At 43.3% G+C, this 18,020-nt stretch overlaps 1 protein-coding gene across 6 annotated transcripts in view; it reads right to left on the bottom strand.

The window, feature by feature from the left end:
• EBF2 (EBF transcription factor 2) overlaps positions 1-18,020 on the bottom strand; it is a 191,834-nt gene that overhangs the window by 21,105 nt on the left and 152,709 nt on the right. For 4 of the 6 annotated variants that reach the window (XM_065879344.1, XM_065879345.1, XM_065879348.1 and 1 more), the window contains 2 exons: positions 17,384-17,514; positions 16,342-16,468 (listed from right to left, as the gene is read on the bottom strand). In XM_065879344.1, the coding sequence (XP_065735416.1) occupies positions 16,342-16,468; positions 17,384-17,514 (258 nt within the window). Of the gene's footprint in view, positions 1-16,341; positions 16,469-17,383; positions 17,529-18,020 lie in introns of all 6 variants that reach the window. The other 2 variants (XM_065879342.1, XM_065879347.1) reach the window with 1 other exon arrangement.

Genomic DNA, 18,020 nt, shown 5'->3' with positions numbered 1-18,020 from the left:
TTAGGTTTGTACATTCAGAGCATCTATATGTGATGATCATTTTGTCTCCTTTTGATAAGTATATTAATTCTGTTTAGTTCTCTGAATCCCATTCTTGTATTGGCTAAAACTTCCCAAAAAGTGTCTGAAGAGAGGATGACTTTTTTTCCTTTAAAGTGGGAATGACACTAACACTTCAGCACCAAACGTGATGTTGGCTATTTGAGATAGATATTAGTTATCATGTTTTTGTTGTCGTTGTTTTTTGCGGTACGCGGGCCTCTCACTGTTGTGGCCCCTCCCGCGGCGGAGCACGGGCTCCGGACGCGCAGGCTCAGCGGCCACGGCTCACGGGCCCAGGCGCTCCGCGGCATGTGGGATCTTCCCGGACCGGGGCACGAACCCGTGTCCCCTGCATCGGCAGGTGGACTCTCAACCACTGCGCCACCAGGGAAGCCCTCACTGGTTTTCCTGAATGCACACGGCCCTGTTTCACCCCTGCCGCTCCACTTAGGCAATCGCAACCTACTTTGAGGACTGCTCAGCTTCCTCTGTCCGTCTGATGCTTCTTGTTGCCAAGGCAGTCTTCTGCTTGCCTATACATTCTTCCTCAGCAACCTCATTAGTGCCCCCAGGATTCCCATGTCAGGCCACATGCTATGACAAATCTTTACTTCCAGTTCAGATAGCTTGCCCAAGATTCAGCCTTATTTATCCAAGTATTGGCTGGAAATGTCCACCTGGATGACCCATAGATTCCTCCCATTCAAGATACCCCAACTACTACCCCAGTAGTATTCATGCTACTCACCCTGAATAGCCATGAGCCATCAAGAAATCATGCATTTCATTAAGATTTTAAATGTTTTAGCATAGAATCTAATAGAATATTTGTTTAAAATTTCTACTCTTCTCTTTATGACTCTCCACACAGTCCCTCACCCCGCACCAACTTTGTTACAACATTCTGAATAGTCCTGTTTCTAATTTTGTCTTCCTTTAGTTCCAAAGAGAATATCCTAAAATTTCTAGGTGATTGAGTATTAAACTCTTAATTATTTATTCTAATTAATTGCACTGGATTCAAAAAGGTGGCCGGCAGAACGTCTGCCTTTTGAAATTTATTAAGTTTTTTGTGAATTCATATTAGTCTTGTCTGTGTTCCACGGGAGATGCTTTCAATGTATTATTTAATGTATCTTTTTGATCATATTATTTAACATCTTTTATACATAATTGCTACTATAAATTTATCCTTCCACATGTTCCTTGTGTGTCTAATAGGTTTTTAATGTATATGTTTTTCTCTAGTGATAGGAAGATGCACATCCTATTTTAATTTAAAATAGTCCCTCTGGCTTTCTATAAAAGTATTTTATTTTTCCTAATTGTTTGAGTCTATGGAGCCCCTCCACATATAAAAACTGTTGCTTACCCTTAATCCCCACCTCATCCTCTGTACTTCTACATTTTTGTTGATGGTTCACCCTCTTCAGCTAATATTCCTATTATTAGATTTTCTATGATCTGTCCCTTTAAGACATTAACTTTCATGTTTATGTTAAGCTTTGTCATCATATTAACAATAATTCAGATACTATATGTTTAATCGCTTTTTCTTCTGACCAGTGGTCCTGTGGTACCGTAACTTTTCCTTTCTTGCATTCCTCACTGATCAGTTCTCCAGCAGTCAGCTTACCTCAGTAGGAATAAGAACCGAATCCTGTCGGGGCCCTTGAAATAAGAGAATGTCTTTCTGTTTTCCTCACATATTAATGACAAGTTCTCTAGACATGGAATTGTTGAGTGTACTCTTTCCATTCAAGATCTAGTTTCTGCTGTGTCGCTTGTTCTCACTGGGGGAGGGATCTGGGAGGTTTTGTCAGGGTTTCCCCCATTATTTCCTGGCCCAGCTCTTCTTTTCCCACGAGCGGAATGTCACACATCCTCCAACACAACCCCATCTGCACACATCAGCACAATGGCACAAAATTTCTGGCATATTGATGAGACCAGCCTAGCTTCACGCACGAATACCAGATTTCCCTTATTTTTATGTTTTCTTGAAAATATTCTCCAATATATCCTGGGGATGGGGGCCGATTAAACACTTGTACTCAGATTACCATCTTACCCAGAAACACATGTAAGAATAGCTGTGTGTATAATTGGAATCATTCCGTAAACTGTTTTTTTTTTTCTCTACTTAGCACTATAATGTCAGCAATTTCTGAAGACTTTTTCTTTAATAGTAGGATTTTTAGTGACTATAATACTCAATAATGAAAATTGTTACGATCTCTGTTAGAATGAAGGTTTTACTATGTTACAGGCATTATGCTAACACCTTTTACATATATTAGCCCATTCAATCCTCATTACAACCCTAAGACATGGATTTTATCCCCATTTTAAATGCACCTCCAGGCAGTAAAGGTGGGATCTGTACCCTGGATTCTATAATTTCAAGGCCTGTGCTCTTCACCTTTTCTGCTGTAGAACCAGAGATGTCATTCCAAGTCCCCGCTAGATATGCCAGCAGCCCCGGGGCCAAAGGCTACCCCTCTGTCCTTCGCTACTGGACTGGAGTTGGCCAAGGGCAGAGTGTTGAAAGTGGCCATGCTACCCTCTGCTTCCACCCACCTACTCCCTGCACCCCCTTCCACCCCTCCCAGGCTTCTAGCAAAGGACAGATCAGAGAGTGCAGCCCTGCCCAGAACACTGAGGGTGAGAGAAGCCCCATTTGGTATCAATCAGCAAACACAAACAGCGTCCCAGCGCTGCGGGGTGAGCAGACTTAGTGAAAAAATGGTCTAAATCAATCATAGCCTCGTCTTTTCTCAAATATGCACCATTTCATTACCTAAGATGATGATTTTCTTACATGGAGAAAACGGAAATTTTGTTTTTTGTTTTTTGTTTGTTTTTTTTTTTTTTGCGGTACATGGGCCTCTCACTGTCGTGGCCTCTCCCGTGGCGGAGCACAGGCTCCGGACGCACAGGCTCAGCGGCCATGGCTCACGGGCCCAGCCGCTCCGCGGCATGTGGGATCTTCCCGGACCAGGGCACGAACCCGCGTCCTCTGCATCGGCAGGCGGACTCTCAGCCACTGCGCCACCAGGGAAGCCCAGAAAATGGAAATTTTAAATATGGGTATACTCACACTGTGCTGAGCAAAAAGTACGGGAATATCCCATAAGGCAGAGAATATAGCCACCCTCCCCACGGTCCCCGCTGTCTCCATGACTGTCCCTGGTCCTTCTCTTCCATGGGCACGGGTAACAGGTTCTCGCTCCCTCTCACTAGAGCGCTAGCGGTCCACCCGTAGCCGCCACTAACCTCCTTATTCCTGGGTCCTTACTGCTGCTCACAAAGGAATCTGCTAAAGCTGGGCTCTAATCGGCACACATAAGGCTTTCTCTCTCATAGACTTTATCACACAGTGGTACCCACCGTTGTCCCTGTTAGATGAAAACCCCCAGGACACAAGGGTGATGTCTGGTTCATCTTGTCTTCCCTCCCCTCCTCGCTCCCCACCTAAGTCAGAAATAGCAGACTCTCCTGACCACACTGGGTTAGCAATTCACGTTTTAAACTGAATAAGCAAAACAGACATACTCATCTATTTCTCATGTTGAGTGTTTTCTGGAGGCTCCTGCCAAACTTCACAGGCATAACCTGTGGATGGGTTCTGTGTGTATCCAAGATGAGAAAGACAGTGACACACACACCGTCACGTATATCTATATGGACAGGGAATAATCACACGGATGTGCCTGTGCAGACACACACACCACGCCACTTAAGTGCCATTGTGAGGTAAAAATCATGAAGTCCAAACCGTTTACTCAACACCAAACTGTACGAGGAAAACTCAGTCAGTCCCTCAAGGGTTCAGCCTTCAAAACATCAGGATTGCACTGGACAACGTGTACTCTGGTTCCAAACTCACATTGCATCAGGTCAGTTGTTCGGCCTCACCTTGAGTCCCAACTTGCCCCCTCCCCTCTCCCTGGGTGTTCTTTGACTTTTCAGGCCTGGTGTGAGCCAAGTAAACCTCAATTAGCTAATGAGGTGCCCGAGACCAGCATCAAGGCTGTCTCTAAGGGCCAACCAGATCATGAGCTGCCATCATCAGTGTGAATTTACAGCCTCTGCTACCACATGGAGTGTGGGGATGGTGTGAAGTCCTGCCAACCCCTTGGCTGACGGGGACATAGAGAAATGCTGGCAAGGCAAAAACACAGTAAATTAAAAATATGCTTCAATGTATAGGCTCTATTTATCTATGTCTTTCTTTAGTAACATACCATGAAGGTAAAAGGTCATATCCCCACTGAAATATAATTTATATTTACCTTTTATTAAATAATTATGGCATGGCATGAAGTTAAATATTACAGAAGCTAATCAAGGGGGAATTCAATAGAGAAAACTCAGACATGAGAATTTCGCCTTTGCTATACATAGAATGTCTTAATCCTCCACTGGGAGTCATTCGGGTTTGCTTAAGGAGTTTAATAATACACATTTCAACTGCCACAGAATCTAAATCCCCTTTGGATCAGCCTTGGAAAAACTTTCATCAATACCTTGAGACTTCATAATATTTCTCCTGAGAGCTTGGATCTCACGTGTCATTTCTTATTTTGATTGCAGGGATAATATATGAGGTTACTTACGTATCTCGGACCCAACGACTAGATATAAACTATAAGCAATGTGTGAAGGGTTCCTTTTATAAGTAAATAGTATTTAACTAAAAATATCTACTGGGAGCCACTCATTTAAAAAAAAAAAAACTGGCTGTTGCTCAGTATTAATTTTCCCAAAGCGTTGGTGAGATGGATAAATTCTACATGATTGTTTTTCCTTAAGAGGCGTCACAGAGAGAATATAATGCTTACCCCAGCTTATGCCTCTACTTCTGTTTCCCAGAAATAGAGGGAACACTGGCTAACATGGAAAGGGGACTCTTGGTTAGAGTTCTGGTCAACCCTCAACAAAGACAGTGTTGACTTTGTAGGTAGGTGGTCATTTCTGCCACTGACCAACAGAAGTACTTATCGCAAAGATGGCAATATCAAGGGCCGATTGAGTTCCTTTACAGAAATTTGAGAGGAGCCCAAGAAGATGATGGGGTGAGGGAGATCTGAGTGTTCTGTCAGGCTGCCACTCTGGGATGTTGGCCTGGGTTGCAGCTTTCCTCACGAGTAAGTCTTCAGTTGGAGCCTAGGACACCGCAGAGTCCATGGATGGCCATCAAGAGGCCGACAAAAGTCTAGAAGTCCGAGCCTAGTTGTGTGTCTGCAGCTATGTGCATTTATCTGCAGCAAAGGATCTCCACTCCTATCACAGAGACCACGGGCCACTAAGGGGTTCAGGCCACAGAACTAGAGGATCTCTCCAGTCCTAACTCTAAATTCCAACCTTCTCCAAGAATAAAGCAAGCAATGGAAAAAGAATCCTGCTCAAGAAAACTAAAATCTATGTAACGCAACTGCCAGATCAAAAGATGGACTTTGATGTGCAGACTGAGGAGAAAACATGCATGAGGAACACCTCTCTGTACAGCTCTGGTCAAAGACAGTTACTCTCTATTGACAGGACAGGAAGGAGTAAAACAGCCTTGTTTGCCTGGGGAGGAATCTGCATGCACACAGACTAGCTCCTGCCCTCATGCCACCTTTAGGATGTCTCCATTCCGCTCCTCCCTCAGTGTCTATGACTTCAAAGTGCTTTGATCTTAACGTATTGATTCCTGTGAGGTCTGCCTTCTTTGTGCTATGATTTTCGTTCCTCTCTTTCTCTCCCAATCCTTCCAATTTTCTCATCTATTCATCTACCTTCTGCCATACTCCTCAGGTGTCCAAGATTCAAGGCTATGTGCCATTGGCATTATAATGCTCCCAAGTTAAATAGTTTCATAGCATTTGATGGTGTGGTGGAGATAAAGCTGGCCTTTTCCTGGGATGCCTTAATTCCTAACCCTGACCAATCATACCACCTTCAAGGGCAGGTGGACTTTGGTTTATGTCTCCGCAAAAACAAAAGGTTGGGCTAAATGGCCTCTAAGACCCCCTGTAAGCTCTCGCATTATATGATTCTAAGACTATTACTTAATTGGTGCAGTGAAGTTCTTCCTTGAGAAGTGGAGATGGGTGGAGTTGAGGCCATGGGCTGTTGGATTAAGTTGTCTTTAACCTTTGCTACACTGAAATCTCTCCCTACATCCATTTGTTTCAATGTAGCAAAGGTTCAGTGTCACCAATGTAAAAAAAAAAAAAAGAACAAAGATAATATAGGAACACATTATTAAGAGGTGGTACCTGCCTTTGTGGATACAGGAATGAGAACACAAGGTGAGGAACAGCAGTGCACAAGAGAAAGATTAGACGGAAGCCTTTGATATTTAATTTTAAATGAAATATTAATTTAATATTTAATTACGCTTTGGTTTCAAGAAAAACTGCAGCAGCAAGACAGATTGTTTGAAGAAGGGAGTAATATACATGGTTAAGGAGACAACTGTAAAAATTAAAAATAAATTTCAAGGGTAAATCTAAATGCCACCACGGAGCAGTTATGAATATGCTCTGCTCTCTGTAATGTGTATTTAGAATATTATAGCTGAGACTACCAGGCCATTAAGAGGCTGTGATGTCTCTAGTGAAACAACAGCCCCCTATTCTGGGGTCTCCAACGGAGACATCATTCCTCAGACTCAGCCGAATGATGGATCTGAATTTTACAGGCAGTGGGAGTTTTAACTTCAGTAAAGCTACAGGCTACCAGGAGGGCTCTTCATGCGACCTGTTTCTAGTGCAAACCAGGAACAACTGGTACTTGGGCCCCTTTATGATATCCGAATTGGGTATTTTTAACTAAAAATCAGATTCATTTCTTAAATGAGATTTTTTTTTTCAGGATAATGCTATAAGAAAAAAAAAGAAGAAATGTGAAGTGGGTGAGCTATTAACAGCTGTCATCCAGCGTGCACACCTGTGCAGTGTGGCTCCGTGGAAGCAGGACCCCATGCCCCGTGCCCAGCCTCGGGGAGGAAGCTGTGCAGGGTATGATGTGGGCGGCAGGGCTGTGGAAACATCTAGGCCTCCCATTGCTCCTCCCAACTGCTGCCTGGTTTGGGCCATTTTCTTGTTGATTAATGCTTTCGCCCAAATAATGAACAGGGAAATCAAATGCATTTGTTTGTGCTAAAGGACTTGAGGACACGGGGAGGGGGAAGGGGAAGCTGGGACGAAGTGAGAGAGTGGCATGGACTTATATACACTACCAAATGTAAAATAGCTAGCTGGTGGGAAGCAGCCGCATGGCACAGGGAGATCAGCTCGGTGCTTTGTGACCACCTAGAGGGCTGGGATAGGGAGGGTGGGAGGGAGACGCAAGAGGGAGGGGATACGGGGATATATGTATACATATAGCTGATTCACTTTGTTATACAGCAGAAACTAACACACCGTTGTAAAGCAATTATACTCCAATATAAAGATGTTAAAAAAAAAAAGTAAAACATAAGAATTGTTCTGTGAAGGAGTTGACGTGGATCCTTTGGCTTCTACTTGTTTCTCCATAGCCAGGGTGTTTTGTCAGCTTCTAAGTTCAGTGCACACCTTGGGAAGCAGCTCCTGAGCCTGCACCTGGGCCAGCTGGGCCCTGTCGGCCTCTCCTTTGAAAACCTGTTTCCCCTGCAACCCACTTGCAAACAGCACCCATGCTCTCGGGCTGCCTTGGCCTTCTCTGTCACCTAAAAACCCTGATTTCTAATCTCGACCCAGATATGAAAGGCATGATATGGTGGGTCTTTCAAGAAGAAGCCACCTTTTACAGAAGAGAAGGCATGCAAAAAAAAGTCCGTCCTTGATCAAACAGCAGTGAGGAAGGAAGCTACCAAGAGTTCATCCCAGGAGCTCTGTATCCCACAGCCAAACACTTGGAACAGTAAATTTTGCTCATGTCTGTATATTCCTATACAAAATACATTTGCATGTCTATGTAATTTCATCCTCCCAGTAAGACAGGTATCTTCCTGTGTTTTAGGTTAGAAAACTAAGGTGAAGAATAGTTAGGTGATTTGCTGGCAAGTTCAGACTCAAATTCAGGCCTCTAAACTCCGTGTCCCTGACTTCCATTCCAATGCTAAGTTGTCTCAAGTTTAATAACCAAGTGGAGTTCATACTTTTTTGGCCTTCTGCAATTTCAGTTATTCATGAAGAGGATAATTTCTATGACTTCTAGGGAATTCAAAGCGCTTCATGGGCTCTAAGCCTACATATCACGCTGAAATAGAAATATCCATTTAGCAATCTGGAACACCAGGGCACGGGTAAGGCATCCTCTGAGCCCCCTCCATGCTCACTGGCCAGGCCTGTCTCCCGTGCACTTCCTCAGAGTAACAGCCAGAGAGCCAAGGCCACTGGCATTTGCCAAGTAAAACTCCAGATGAAGCCAAATGATGGCCTTAGCGTAATTTCTTCGAAGAAGCTATACATTCTTGGTAAGTAGCACAGTTCAGTGGTTAAGAGCTCAACTTTGGGATAAGACTGCTATGTTTGGACCTAGCTTGGTGACCTTAGGCAGACAGGATTCTCATGTATAAAACTGAGATACGAATGGAACCGTTAACGTGGGAAAAGGTGGTGATTATATGAGCTCGAAAGACAGAGCCTGGCCCTACGTGCTCAACAGACGACAGACGTGATCGCTGAAATGTTAGCATCATTTTTTTTTTCTTATAAGTTCTGTCCGAACTTAACCAGCAATCAAAGGTGAAACCCAGGCTCTGCAAAAGGTCATAGGAAGATACTGAAAAGCTGTGCACATCCCCCATGCCCTCAGTGACCTGCCATTCACTCATGCATCATGGTTTTTCACTGGTTTCTGTGGATGGTACAGATTTTACAATTGTAGACAGTGGAAATTCTACCCCCAAATGCCTTGTTCCAGACTTTCTCTCCCTGCATCCTCAAGACAGACAAGAAGTACACTGAACAACCAGTAACCATGGTCCCATTGGGTGCCCCTACCAGGATTATATTTCTGCACTGCCAGTTTTTTGTAGAAAAGTCTGCAAGGGGTGTAGGGGATCTCTTCCCCACTAAGCCTCGGCTGGTACCGTCTCTAGGTCTCAGACCAGACAGAGGAAATGGGACCTTTCCTGATGAGCTAGATTCTGGTGTGGATCTCTCGACTCTGCTTTAGCAAATCGTGGCCGGAGGAAAATAGACCTGCAAAGTCACATGTGTGAAGAAGACGTGTTGCTTTTCAGAGCCCTGGTGTTGTTTATGCTGTACTTGGCAGCAACAACTGTGGGAAGCTGATGACTGCATTTTGTCTAATTATACCAGGTAAGTTCCACCTCACGGGCTTGGGTTTATTGTGGTGGTGCATCCTTGGATACAGGAACCATCAACAGTTGGACCATGAACCGTAAGATGTGTGGGGTGGGGTGGCGGCTGAGGGAGGGGAGGTTTTCTGGAGGCTGCCTTCCTACCTCCTGCTTTTTGAGTCTCTTCCTAGAAGATTCCACCTGAGAGTAAATACTATTGTGTCTGTGGTGTAACGACTCAGTCTCAGAAGAACTGCCCCATGTTGTCGAATACTTTACAAGCCAGGAAGTCACTGCAGCAGCCTGATGAGCAGGACTCAGGTTTCCCAAACTCATTTCTTTGTTTAAAACACAGATTCTCAGACCCTCCCAGAAGAGTACAATTCGATATGTCTGGAGCGGGGCCCGATTCTTATCCTCAGCCAAATTCGGGAAACATCTATGGGTCATAGTATAATTAGCACCAGAGCTTTACATATGAAGAAAATGAGGCTCAGAGAGGTTAGGTGACTTGACGAAAGGACAAACAAGACATGGATGACACAGCCCACATCCAAAAACAGGTCTTGTGGCTGAGTCCGCTGCCCCTCCTCTTAGATTCCATCCCATCCCGGAATCTCACTCCGTCCCCACTAAAAGCCTCTAGGTTCAGGGTTTCCCTTTCCTCTGGAATCAATGTGATATTTTCCACCTCACCACGGAGCTGAGTGATGTGTCTCAGCCTTCAGTGGTCTCTGAAGCATCTTCCTGTAGTAGCACCGGTTGGGACTGGAGGATTTGATTCCCAAGGGGCTCACAACGTGTGGCTCTGAGGCCAGGCTGGCTGGAACGCCTCGCAGGGAGAAGGCCACCACGATCCTGCAGGCTCCCTGGAGGAGGCCCCAGCCCCATCTTCAGTCACCAGGGGAAGCCACTGCCTTTCTAGCTGTTGGTCTAAGATTCCCAATGGGTTGTAAATTAGCTTTACATGTTAGTAGCTGCTAGCTGAGTGGACCAGAAAAGAGACCACCCATCCATTTCCTGTGGTGTCTGGTCCCCTCTTTGGATAACATCAGCTGCTTGTCTCCACCAACCCGAGTCACATTTGGCCCAGGAACCTCAAAGTGGAAGTGTTTAGGGAGAGTGACCAGGCTCATGAGCTATCCTGGACCGTGTTTGTATTTCTGTTTTCTTCTCTGACTGCGAAAGCGTATACTCCTGCATCCCTACTCTTCTCACCCCTAACTGCCTCCCAAGGTCCTTCTTTCTCAAAGGCGAGAACGACGAAGTTCCACTGCTTCATCTGGAAATACTTTCTTTGTACCTAAAGAATCAAGATTGCCGATGTGTGTTGTTTCAGTATTTAAAGGTGTGATGCTAATTTCTTATATATTTTCTTCATTTAATTTTTAGTTTAAAATTACTTCATTTTGTTAGAAAATAATAAATATAAGTAAAGAAAATGAAAAAAATTAAATAATATCAACATCCAAAAGCCACCATTGTTAACACCTTGGTATGCAGGCTTTCATACCTTGGGTTTTTTAATGCAACTACTCTTTTTCATATATATATATATAATTGGACCATACTGTACATACAGTTTTTAAGCTTTTTTAAAAAAAAATCACCAACATATTTCATGTAATTAAATGTCCATCCTAATGGACACTAAGAATGCTTTTAATTTTTCACGATTATAAACAGTGCTCCAATAAACAACCTTCAGGCAAACTCAATTACTTCCCAAGTATACATTCCTAAAAGTAGAATTGTTGGGTTAAAGGGTACGTACACTTTTTTAAGGCTAGTAGCATTAGGGTACTCTCCTGGAGCCATCTACCTTCCTGTAGTTGCCTTAATTTGCTTTTATTTGATTATTAATGTGGTTGGGATTTTTTAAAACATGTTTATTGCTTGATTATATTCCTTCCTGAATTAACTCCTGATGTTCCTTGCTAGCTTTTTTTTTTTTTTTTTTTTTTGCGGTACGCGCGCCTCTCACTGTTGTGGCCTCTCCCGTTGCGGAGCACAGGCTCCGGACGCGCAGGCTCAGCGGCCATGGCTCACGGGCCCAGCCGCTCCGCGGCATGTGGGATCTTCCCGGACCGGGGCACGAACCCGTGTCCCCTGCATCGGCAGGCGGACTCTCAACCACTGCGACACCAGGGAAGCCCCCTTGCTAGCTTTTTAAAATTAATCTTTATTGGCATATAGTTGCTTCACAACGTTGTGTTAGTTTCTGCTGTACAGCAAAGTGAATCAGCTATACGTATACATGTATCCCCTCTTTTTTGGATTCCCTTCCCATTTAGGTCACCACAGAGCACTGAGAAGTGTTCCCTGTGCTGTACAGGACGTTCTCATTAGTTACCTATTCTATACATAGTAGTGTATATATGTCAATCCCAATCTCCCAGTTCATCCCACCCTCCCTTCCCCCTCAGTACCTTGCTAGCTTTTAATTTGGGGGGGGTTCAACTTAATTTATAAGATATCTAATCTTCACCTGGCTATCCACAATGTATAACATAATGGCTGACAAAGAGTAGGCATAAAATGAAGTTTGCTGAACAAATGAATGAATCTTTTTATATGTAAGATAATATGTCATAGGTAACAAATACGTTCCCAGTCTGTCCTTTTCCTTTTGATTTAATGAGGGAAACTTAGACATGCAAAAATTTTCTTTTTATGTAATCACATATTTATGCTTGGTGGTTTCTGTCTTTGGGATCAAGATAAGCAAGGCTCAATTATAGTAATTTTTTGAAATGCCTACATTTTTAATTAAAAATATTTAATTCAAATATGTTTCAGTTTATGATATGAAATTAGATATCTAACCATTTTTTTTTAAAGCTTAACTAGTTGGCCCAACACCGTTTGTTAACTATTCCATATTTTCCACATTGACTTGAGATGTCTCCTCACCCAAACAAATACTTCTGTATTTATACTATTCGTGTGTACAAAAACTGTTTATTTTTAAGTGTTCTCTTCTGTTGCATGACATTTCTATATGTTCCTGCAAAACCCCATATTCTTCTAATTATTGAAACTTAAAATAGGTTTCAAAGTCTGGTAGGGCAAGGCCCTCTCATTTTTCAAAATGCAGGGTCCTACTTTAGCACCTTTACTTTTACAGGTGAACTTTTGTAAAGTTTCCCCAAACATTCTGTTGGTACTTTGATTGGCACTGTGTTAAATTTATTCATTAATCGACGTCTTTACAATATTAAATCTTCCCACCTCTCCGCCAGCTGGAAGTATTTTGTCCTTCCTCTGAACTCCCTTAGCACTTTATACCTTTTTAAAAATCACTTTTCTAAGCTATACCCACCCAATTTTTCAAACCTGAAGCCCGAGAGTCGTCCCCTCCCCTTCCTTCCCCAACCTTCACCCCATCCAATCAATCATCAAGTCCCGTCAATGTTACCTCCTAAATTTCATCCACTTCTGCCTGTCCCCACCACCAGCACTCTAGTCCAAGCTGCCATCATTTCTGGCCGGGTCCACCACACTGGCCTCCAACCGACCTCCCTAGCTTCCAAGCCATTCTCACTGCTGCAGCCAGAATACTCTTTTAAAAGGCAAATCTGATCATGGCACTCCCAGCTTTAACTATTCCAACAGCTCCCCATGGCACTTGGGATAGAGCCAAACAAGCAGGCTCAACCCTCTCTTCCAGCTTGAACCCCACCTCTCTTTAACATTCTTTCTTCCCTGTTCATGGTTGCCATCAAACATATCCCATGTTCTTTCCTACCACAGGGCCTTTGCACACACATACTGTTTCATGTGTTTGAACTGTCCTTAACCTTCCCTATCATTTTAAGATTCCTCTGCCATATATCCCCAGCATCCTATACAACTCGTCACATTTGTAATTCCTTGTTCAAGTCAGCCTCCGTGATGATAACAGTAATAGCAATAATAATATTAATAATATACACCTTTTGAATAATAAGATACAGTTGCTCTCTATTTCAAATGCTTTACGTGCAGAGGTGCTCTAGACCTGGTGTGTACCAGCTCATGAGAGCAGGTTGTTAAATTTTCAGGAATGCTGTGAGCTAGCTGATGTCATACTGGTAGCTTGAAATCAGCCATGGTGAGAGTACCTGCACCATGGAAATCAGCAAATGCTACAAACCAATGCTCCCCCACCCCTTTTCCCTGGAGAGCTGGCTGTTAGCCTTTACCGGCACACCACTATTGCCATGCACCGTATTAGCTAGTCATCATCACAGGTCTGGAAGGTAGGTAGCCCATTTTCTAGATGGGGAAACTAAGAGGTTAAGTCACTCCTGCAAGATTTAAAACTATGTAGAGGCCAGCCAAGCTGTGCGTCCAGCCAGTCTGACCCCAAAGGATGAGCAGTTCACGTTTATTTCACTATATCATAACGTTGAGGAAGGAAGGTGCCCCCTGGCCTGACTGGTCTGCAGCGTCCCCAGCACAGAGCACAGGGCTGAGCGGAATGCGCACGTCCAACTGATATTTGCTTCGGGAATAAGTCAACGACGTCTCCGCACATCAGGAAAACAGAACTATTTGCCGACACTGCATTGCTAAACAGAAGTCACCAGACAGGATGGCCAGAGCCCTGAGTCCTTGTTCTGACTCCACATTGAATTCAATGGGCAAGTCATTTCTCCCTGGGTTTCAGTTTTCCCACCTGCAACAGAGGGAGTTTGACCAGATGCTCTTCGATGTCTCATTATCTCTAAAATTTCTGGATTTACATGTAACATAACATCTATTATTTTTACTGTTATGTGGGCTCCTTTTTTTTAAAATCAGGCTTATCCCCACCTCTCAGGCTGTCATCTGTTCTCTACCTGAGACACTTGCCCCCAATTCATTGACTGCCAGGTGCTATCCTAGCTAACACTGGTGAACCAAACAGAAAACCCAGCCCCGAGGAGGTCCAGGGACAGAGGAAATGTGAATGGAGAGGACAGGAGGTCAAAAAGATAAGGACGGAGGCAGACAGATTTCCACACCTGCGATACATGTCTCTGCTCAATGCCCCTTCCTCAGAGAGACCCTCCCTCATTCTCTATCCTGTCCTTGTCACTATCTGAAATTATATCATGTATGTTCTTGTTGTCTGTCTCCCCCTCTAGAATGCAAGCTTTATTAAGATGGGGGGCTTTATCTTGCCCACTTCTATATCCCAGAGCCCAGAGCTGTGCCAGCCCATGGTAGGCATGTAATAAATGCTCATTTAAATGATTCAAAACCTATGTCCCTTTGGAGCTAGAATAGTAAATATTTTATTGCAACTGCAATAGAGTCTTCCATAGATCCACAAAAAAAGGTAACTCAACCAAGATGTGCCTATCACAGAGAGAAAACCGCAAAGGCAAAATGTTAAATATATACCTAAAAATCACCCTCTTCCACCTACTCCTAACTGATACCTAACCCGACATTTACGCTTAAACAAGAACAGGAGGTTAAGTCCAAATGAGAAAGAATACACTATAAAATAATATTATTAGAAATTCATAATATGTTTGATATAGTTTCTTGATTTCTATATTTCTTTCTTTCCCCTTATCTTCTCTTCAAAACAACAATATTCTAGTTGATCTCCCTGCCCTCAGCTGTTCCCCTGACTCAGTCTTTATATATCAACAGCATTCGTTTTTCCTAAGATAACAGCTTTGAGTTACTCTCCCTCACATAGGAACCTTCAGTGTCATCCTAAATCTTGCCAAATTAAGTCCTACTCCCATACAAGGCCTTTTTTTCATTTTTTAAAACTGCGGTAAAATACACGTAACAAAATTTACCCTTTTAACCCACCTGTAAATGCGCAGTTCGGTAGCGTTAAGTACATTCACTTTGCTGCGCAGCCAACCTCCAGAACTTCTGCCTCTTGCGAAACTAAAACTCTGTACCCGTTAAACAACAATTGCCCCCGCCCCCCCAGCTCTGGTTACCACCATTCGACTCTCTGTCTCTATGAACGTGAACTTTACGTCAGTTCCCCAGGCTTTACTTCACGTGACCCTGCTTTACGTCTTTTTTTCCGTCTATTCCCCCAGGCTTTTCGTCACGTGACCTTGTTTAATATCACGTGACCCTGTTTTAGGCACCATACAGAACTTTTGAGCTGTTTTATGGTTTCCTTCCCTGCCGTGCCTGGCTCATCTCAGCTAAGTTCTGGTATAAGTTCTACCTAAACGGATCCCCACAGCTGTTGAACCAGCCTCCTCTCCTCCAGATACAAGCACACGTCACCCTTTGCACCTTTGCACGTAGGAGTCCCGTAGTTGAAAGTCTCTTCCTTTTTCTCTTTACCTATCCAAATCCTCCCCATCCTTAAAAACGGTCTTCAGTTTCATCTCCTCCCTGAAACCTCATCCCACTACTCTAGTCCACATTAAAGTCACTCTTCCTGAAACTCGTATTCCATTCCCTGGAAATACTAAGCATTTTTGAACACCCTAATTCTCCTGGTGTTCTGTGCAATACACCATTGCCTCTTCCAATAGTTTCTAAATTTCCAAATAGGGACCGTGTTCTCTATGTCGTTGTCCCTTTAACCTGGAAAAAAGTAGTAGATACAATGTAGGCATTCAACAAATATCGAACCAATTAGATAATTTCTACTTTCATAAAATTTTTAAATAATTTGAATCACTCTGCAGCATCATTAGGCAACTTTCTTGAATCCTTTTCAAGATAATTTAGTTATAGCCAGCAACTTTGTTGAATTTTTTAATCTGATTTGCCTGGATAAAAATCTATTCTAGCATGGTTCCAGCTGAATTAAATTCATAAGGATGGACTCCTGAAATGAGGTGCCATGACCGTCTCCCAGACTGCAGAAATTGCTTACATAAAATACAAATTTAGAATCAGGTTCACATGTCCCCTTTCAATGCCTGTCACCCAGTCCACACTTCCCACACCAGCAGAAAGACCTAGAAGAGTTAGAATGATTATAAAGTGTAAAGAGTAGGAACTAGAGCAAAGGTGAACCAAGAGCCAGTCTCCCTTGGAATCATTTTCTCACCCACCTGTGTAAATGAACCTCCCTGGAGCTCCTTTGCAGAACTGTTTGGATTTATAAGATAATGTCACTTCTACTACTCCAGGAATGTGCCGAGGAGGAGTCTGCACTCTGATGGCGTGAGGAGTTATTAGCTGAGGAATGAACAGGCAGAGAAATAAAATACCTATTATACAAGTTATCAGAGAGATACTGAGCACAAGACCATCTCCTGCTGCTACCCCCTCCCCCATCCAGGGCAAACTGGTGCACTCATGACCCCCCAGATGCTTTGAATGCCCTGTCCCTGTGTCTCATGTGTTTCTCTCCCTCACCCTGGAATTTCCTTTCAACCCAACCTGTGTACGCTTCCCTTCCTATAAGCCCAGCTCAAGTCCCTCTCACCTCTGGTGCCCCCCCTCAACCCCCGTCCCTGTCATCATTCCCTTGTCTCATTCCTACACTGCCATGACCTCACAAATTGATCTGGCGATTTCCATTACAAACTCAGCACTGTTACATATCTTTTTGTAACTCGTTTTGCTGTTTTTCTCATTATCACAGTAGAAAAATTGGAAATTACAGAAAAATAAAGAGAAAAATGTTAACATTGCATAACCCAGAGACAACCGTTATTAATCTTTGGCATGTTTCCAGTACTTTTCTATGGTTGTGTGTTATATAATTAGATCTTACATCCATAGATACTGTTGTCCTGGTTTTCTTTCACTTAGCATTATAGCATGTGTTCCCTTTTCCTGTATCATTAAAAATATTTCAAATAAAATTTTTAAATAAATGATGACACTTCATCATTGAACCATTCTCCTATTAGCCAGTTTCTAATTTTTCAGAATTATAAACAGTACTGCAGTGAATATTTATCTTTTTAAGGGATCCATGCCTGCAGTAAATTGTGGCTTCCATGTCTTTTAATCCTGGTGCCCCACTTATAATAGGTACTCAATAGCGTGTGTTCATGTTGCTGGCACTGCAGAATTACTAGCTTCCCCAGATCAAAACAACCTTTGGGGCAAAGAAAATCAGGGAAGCGAGTTGCCTTTGCCTACCTCACTCCATACAAGCATAGTCCCAAACACCACTTGGAGGCCATCAAAGAAGTTGTCCCCAATGATGATGACCATGGCTCCTCCGGTGGTCCAGCCTTCACTCGGGCTAATGGCTTTGATGCATGGAGTAGCTAAGAAGATAGGAAAGAAGGAATCAGGTTTGCCCTTTGGTGGTTGAAGTTTGGAGTTTGGGGGCTGGCTGCTCTTGGTCATCTCAGAAGTTCAAGTTGAGCTTTGCTGACTTGCCATCATTCCCTAACTTGTTGTTGGTTTTCACCAGGTCATTAAAGCCTAATGAGTTGACCACTACATATGAAAATGGCTAATTGTGCAAAAGGTGCTTTTAAAACTCTGTTGTTTTCACCATATTTTTATAAGTTGGTCACACTACAAATGTGTAAATCCCTTTTCTCTCCCCACCTCCTCTGTCCCGAGATGTTAAGATCTACAAGGTCTGTTAATGTGCTAGAGAGAGGAGAAAGCAAAATCTATCAGAGTTGAAGGTTTTTTTCATCTCTATCAAGAGACAATTTCTAATCACTTTCCTAACTTTGTAGGAAGGATTTTCCCTCCTTCTTCCATATGTTCAAGGCCTCTGGACTTTACATCCCAACAGGAACCCAATATGGTTTTCAGG

This window comes from Phocoena phocoena, chromosome 6, assembly GCF_963924675.1.
Source record: "Phocoena phocoena chromosome 6, mPhoPho1.1, whole genome shotgun sequence".
Lineage (NCBI taxonomy): Eukaryota > Metazoa > Chordata > Mammalia > Artiodactyla > Phocoenidae > Phocoena > Phocoena phocoena.
Note: the sequence above shows the minus strand (reverse complement) of the source record. Positions and strands in the feature narration are given on the sequence as shown.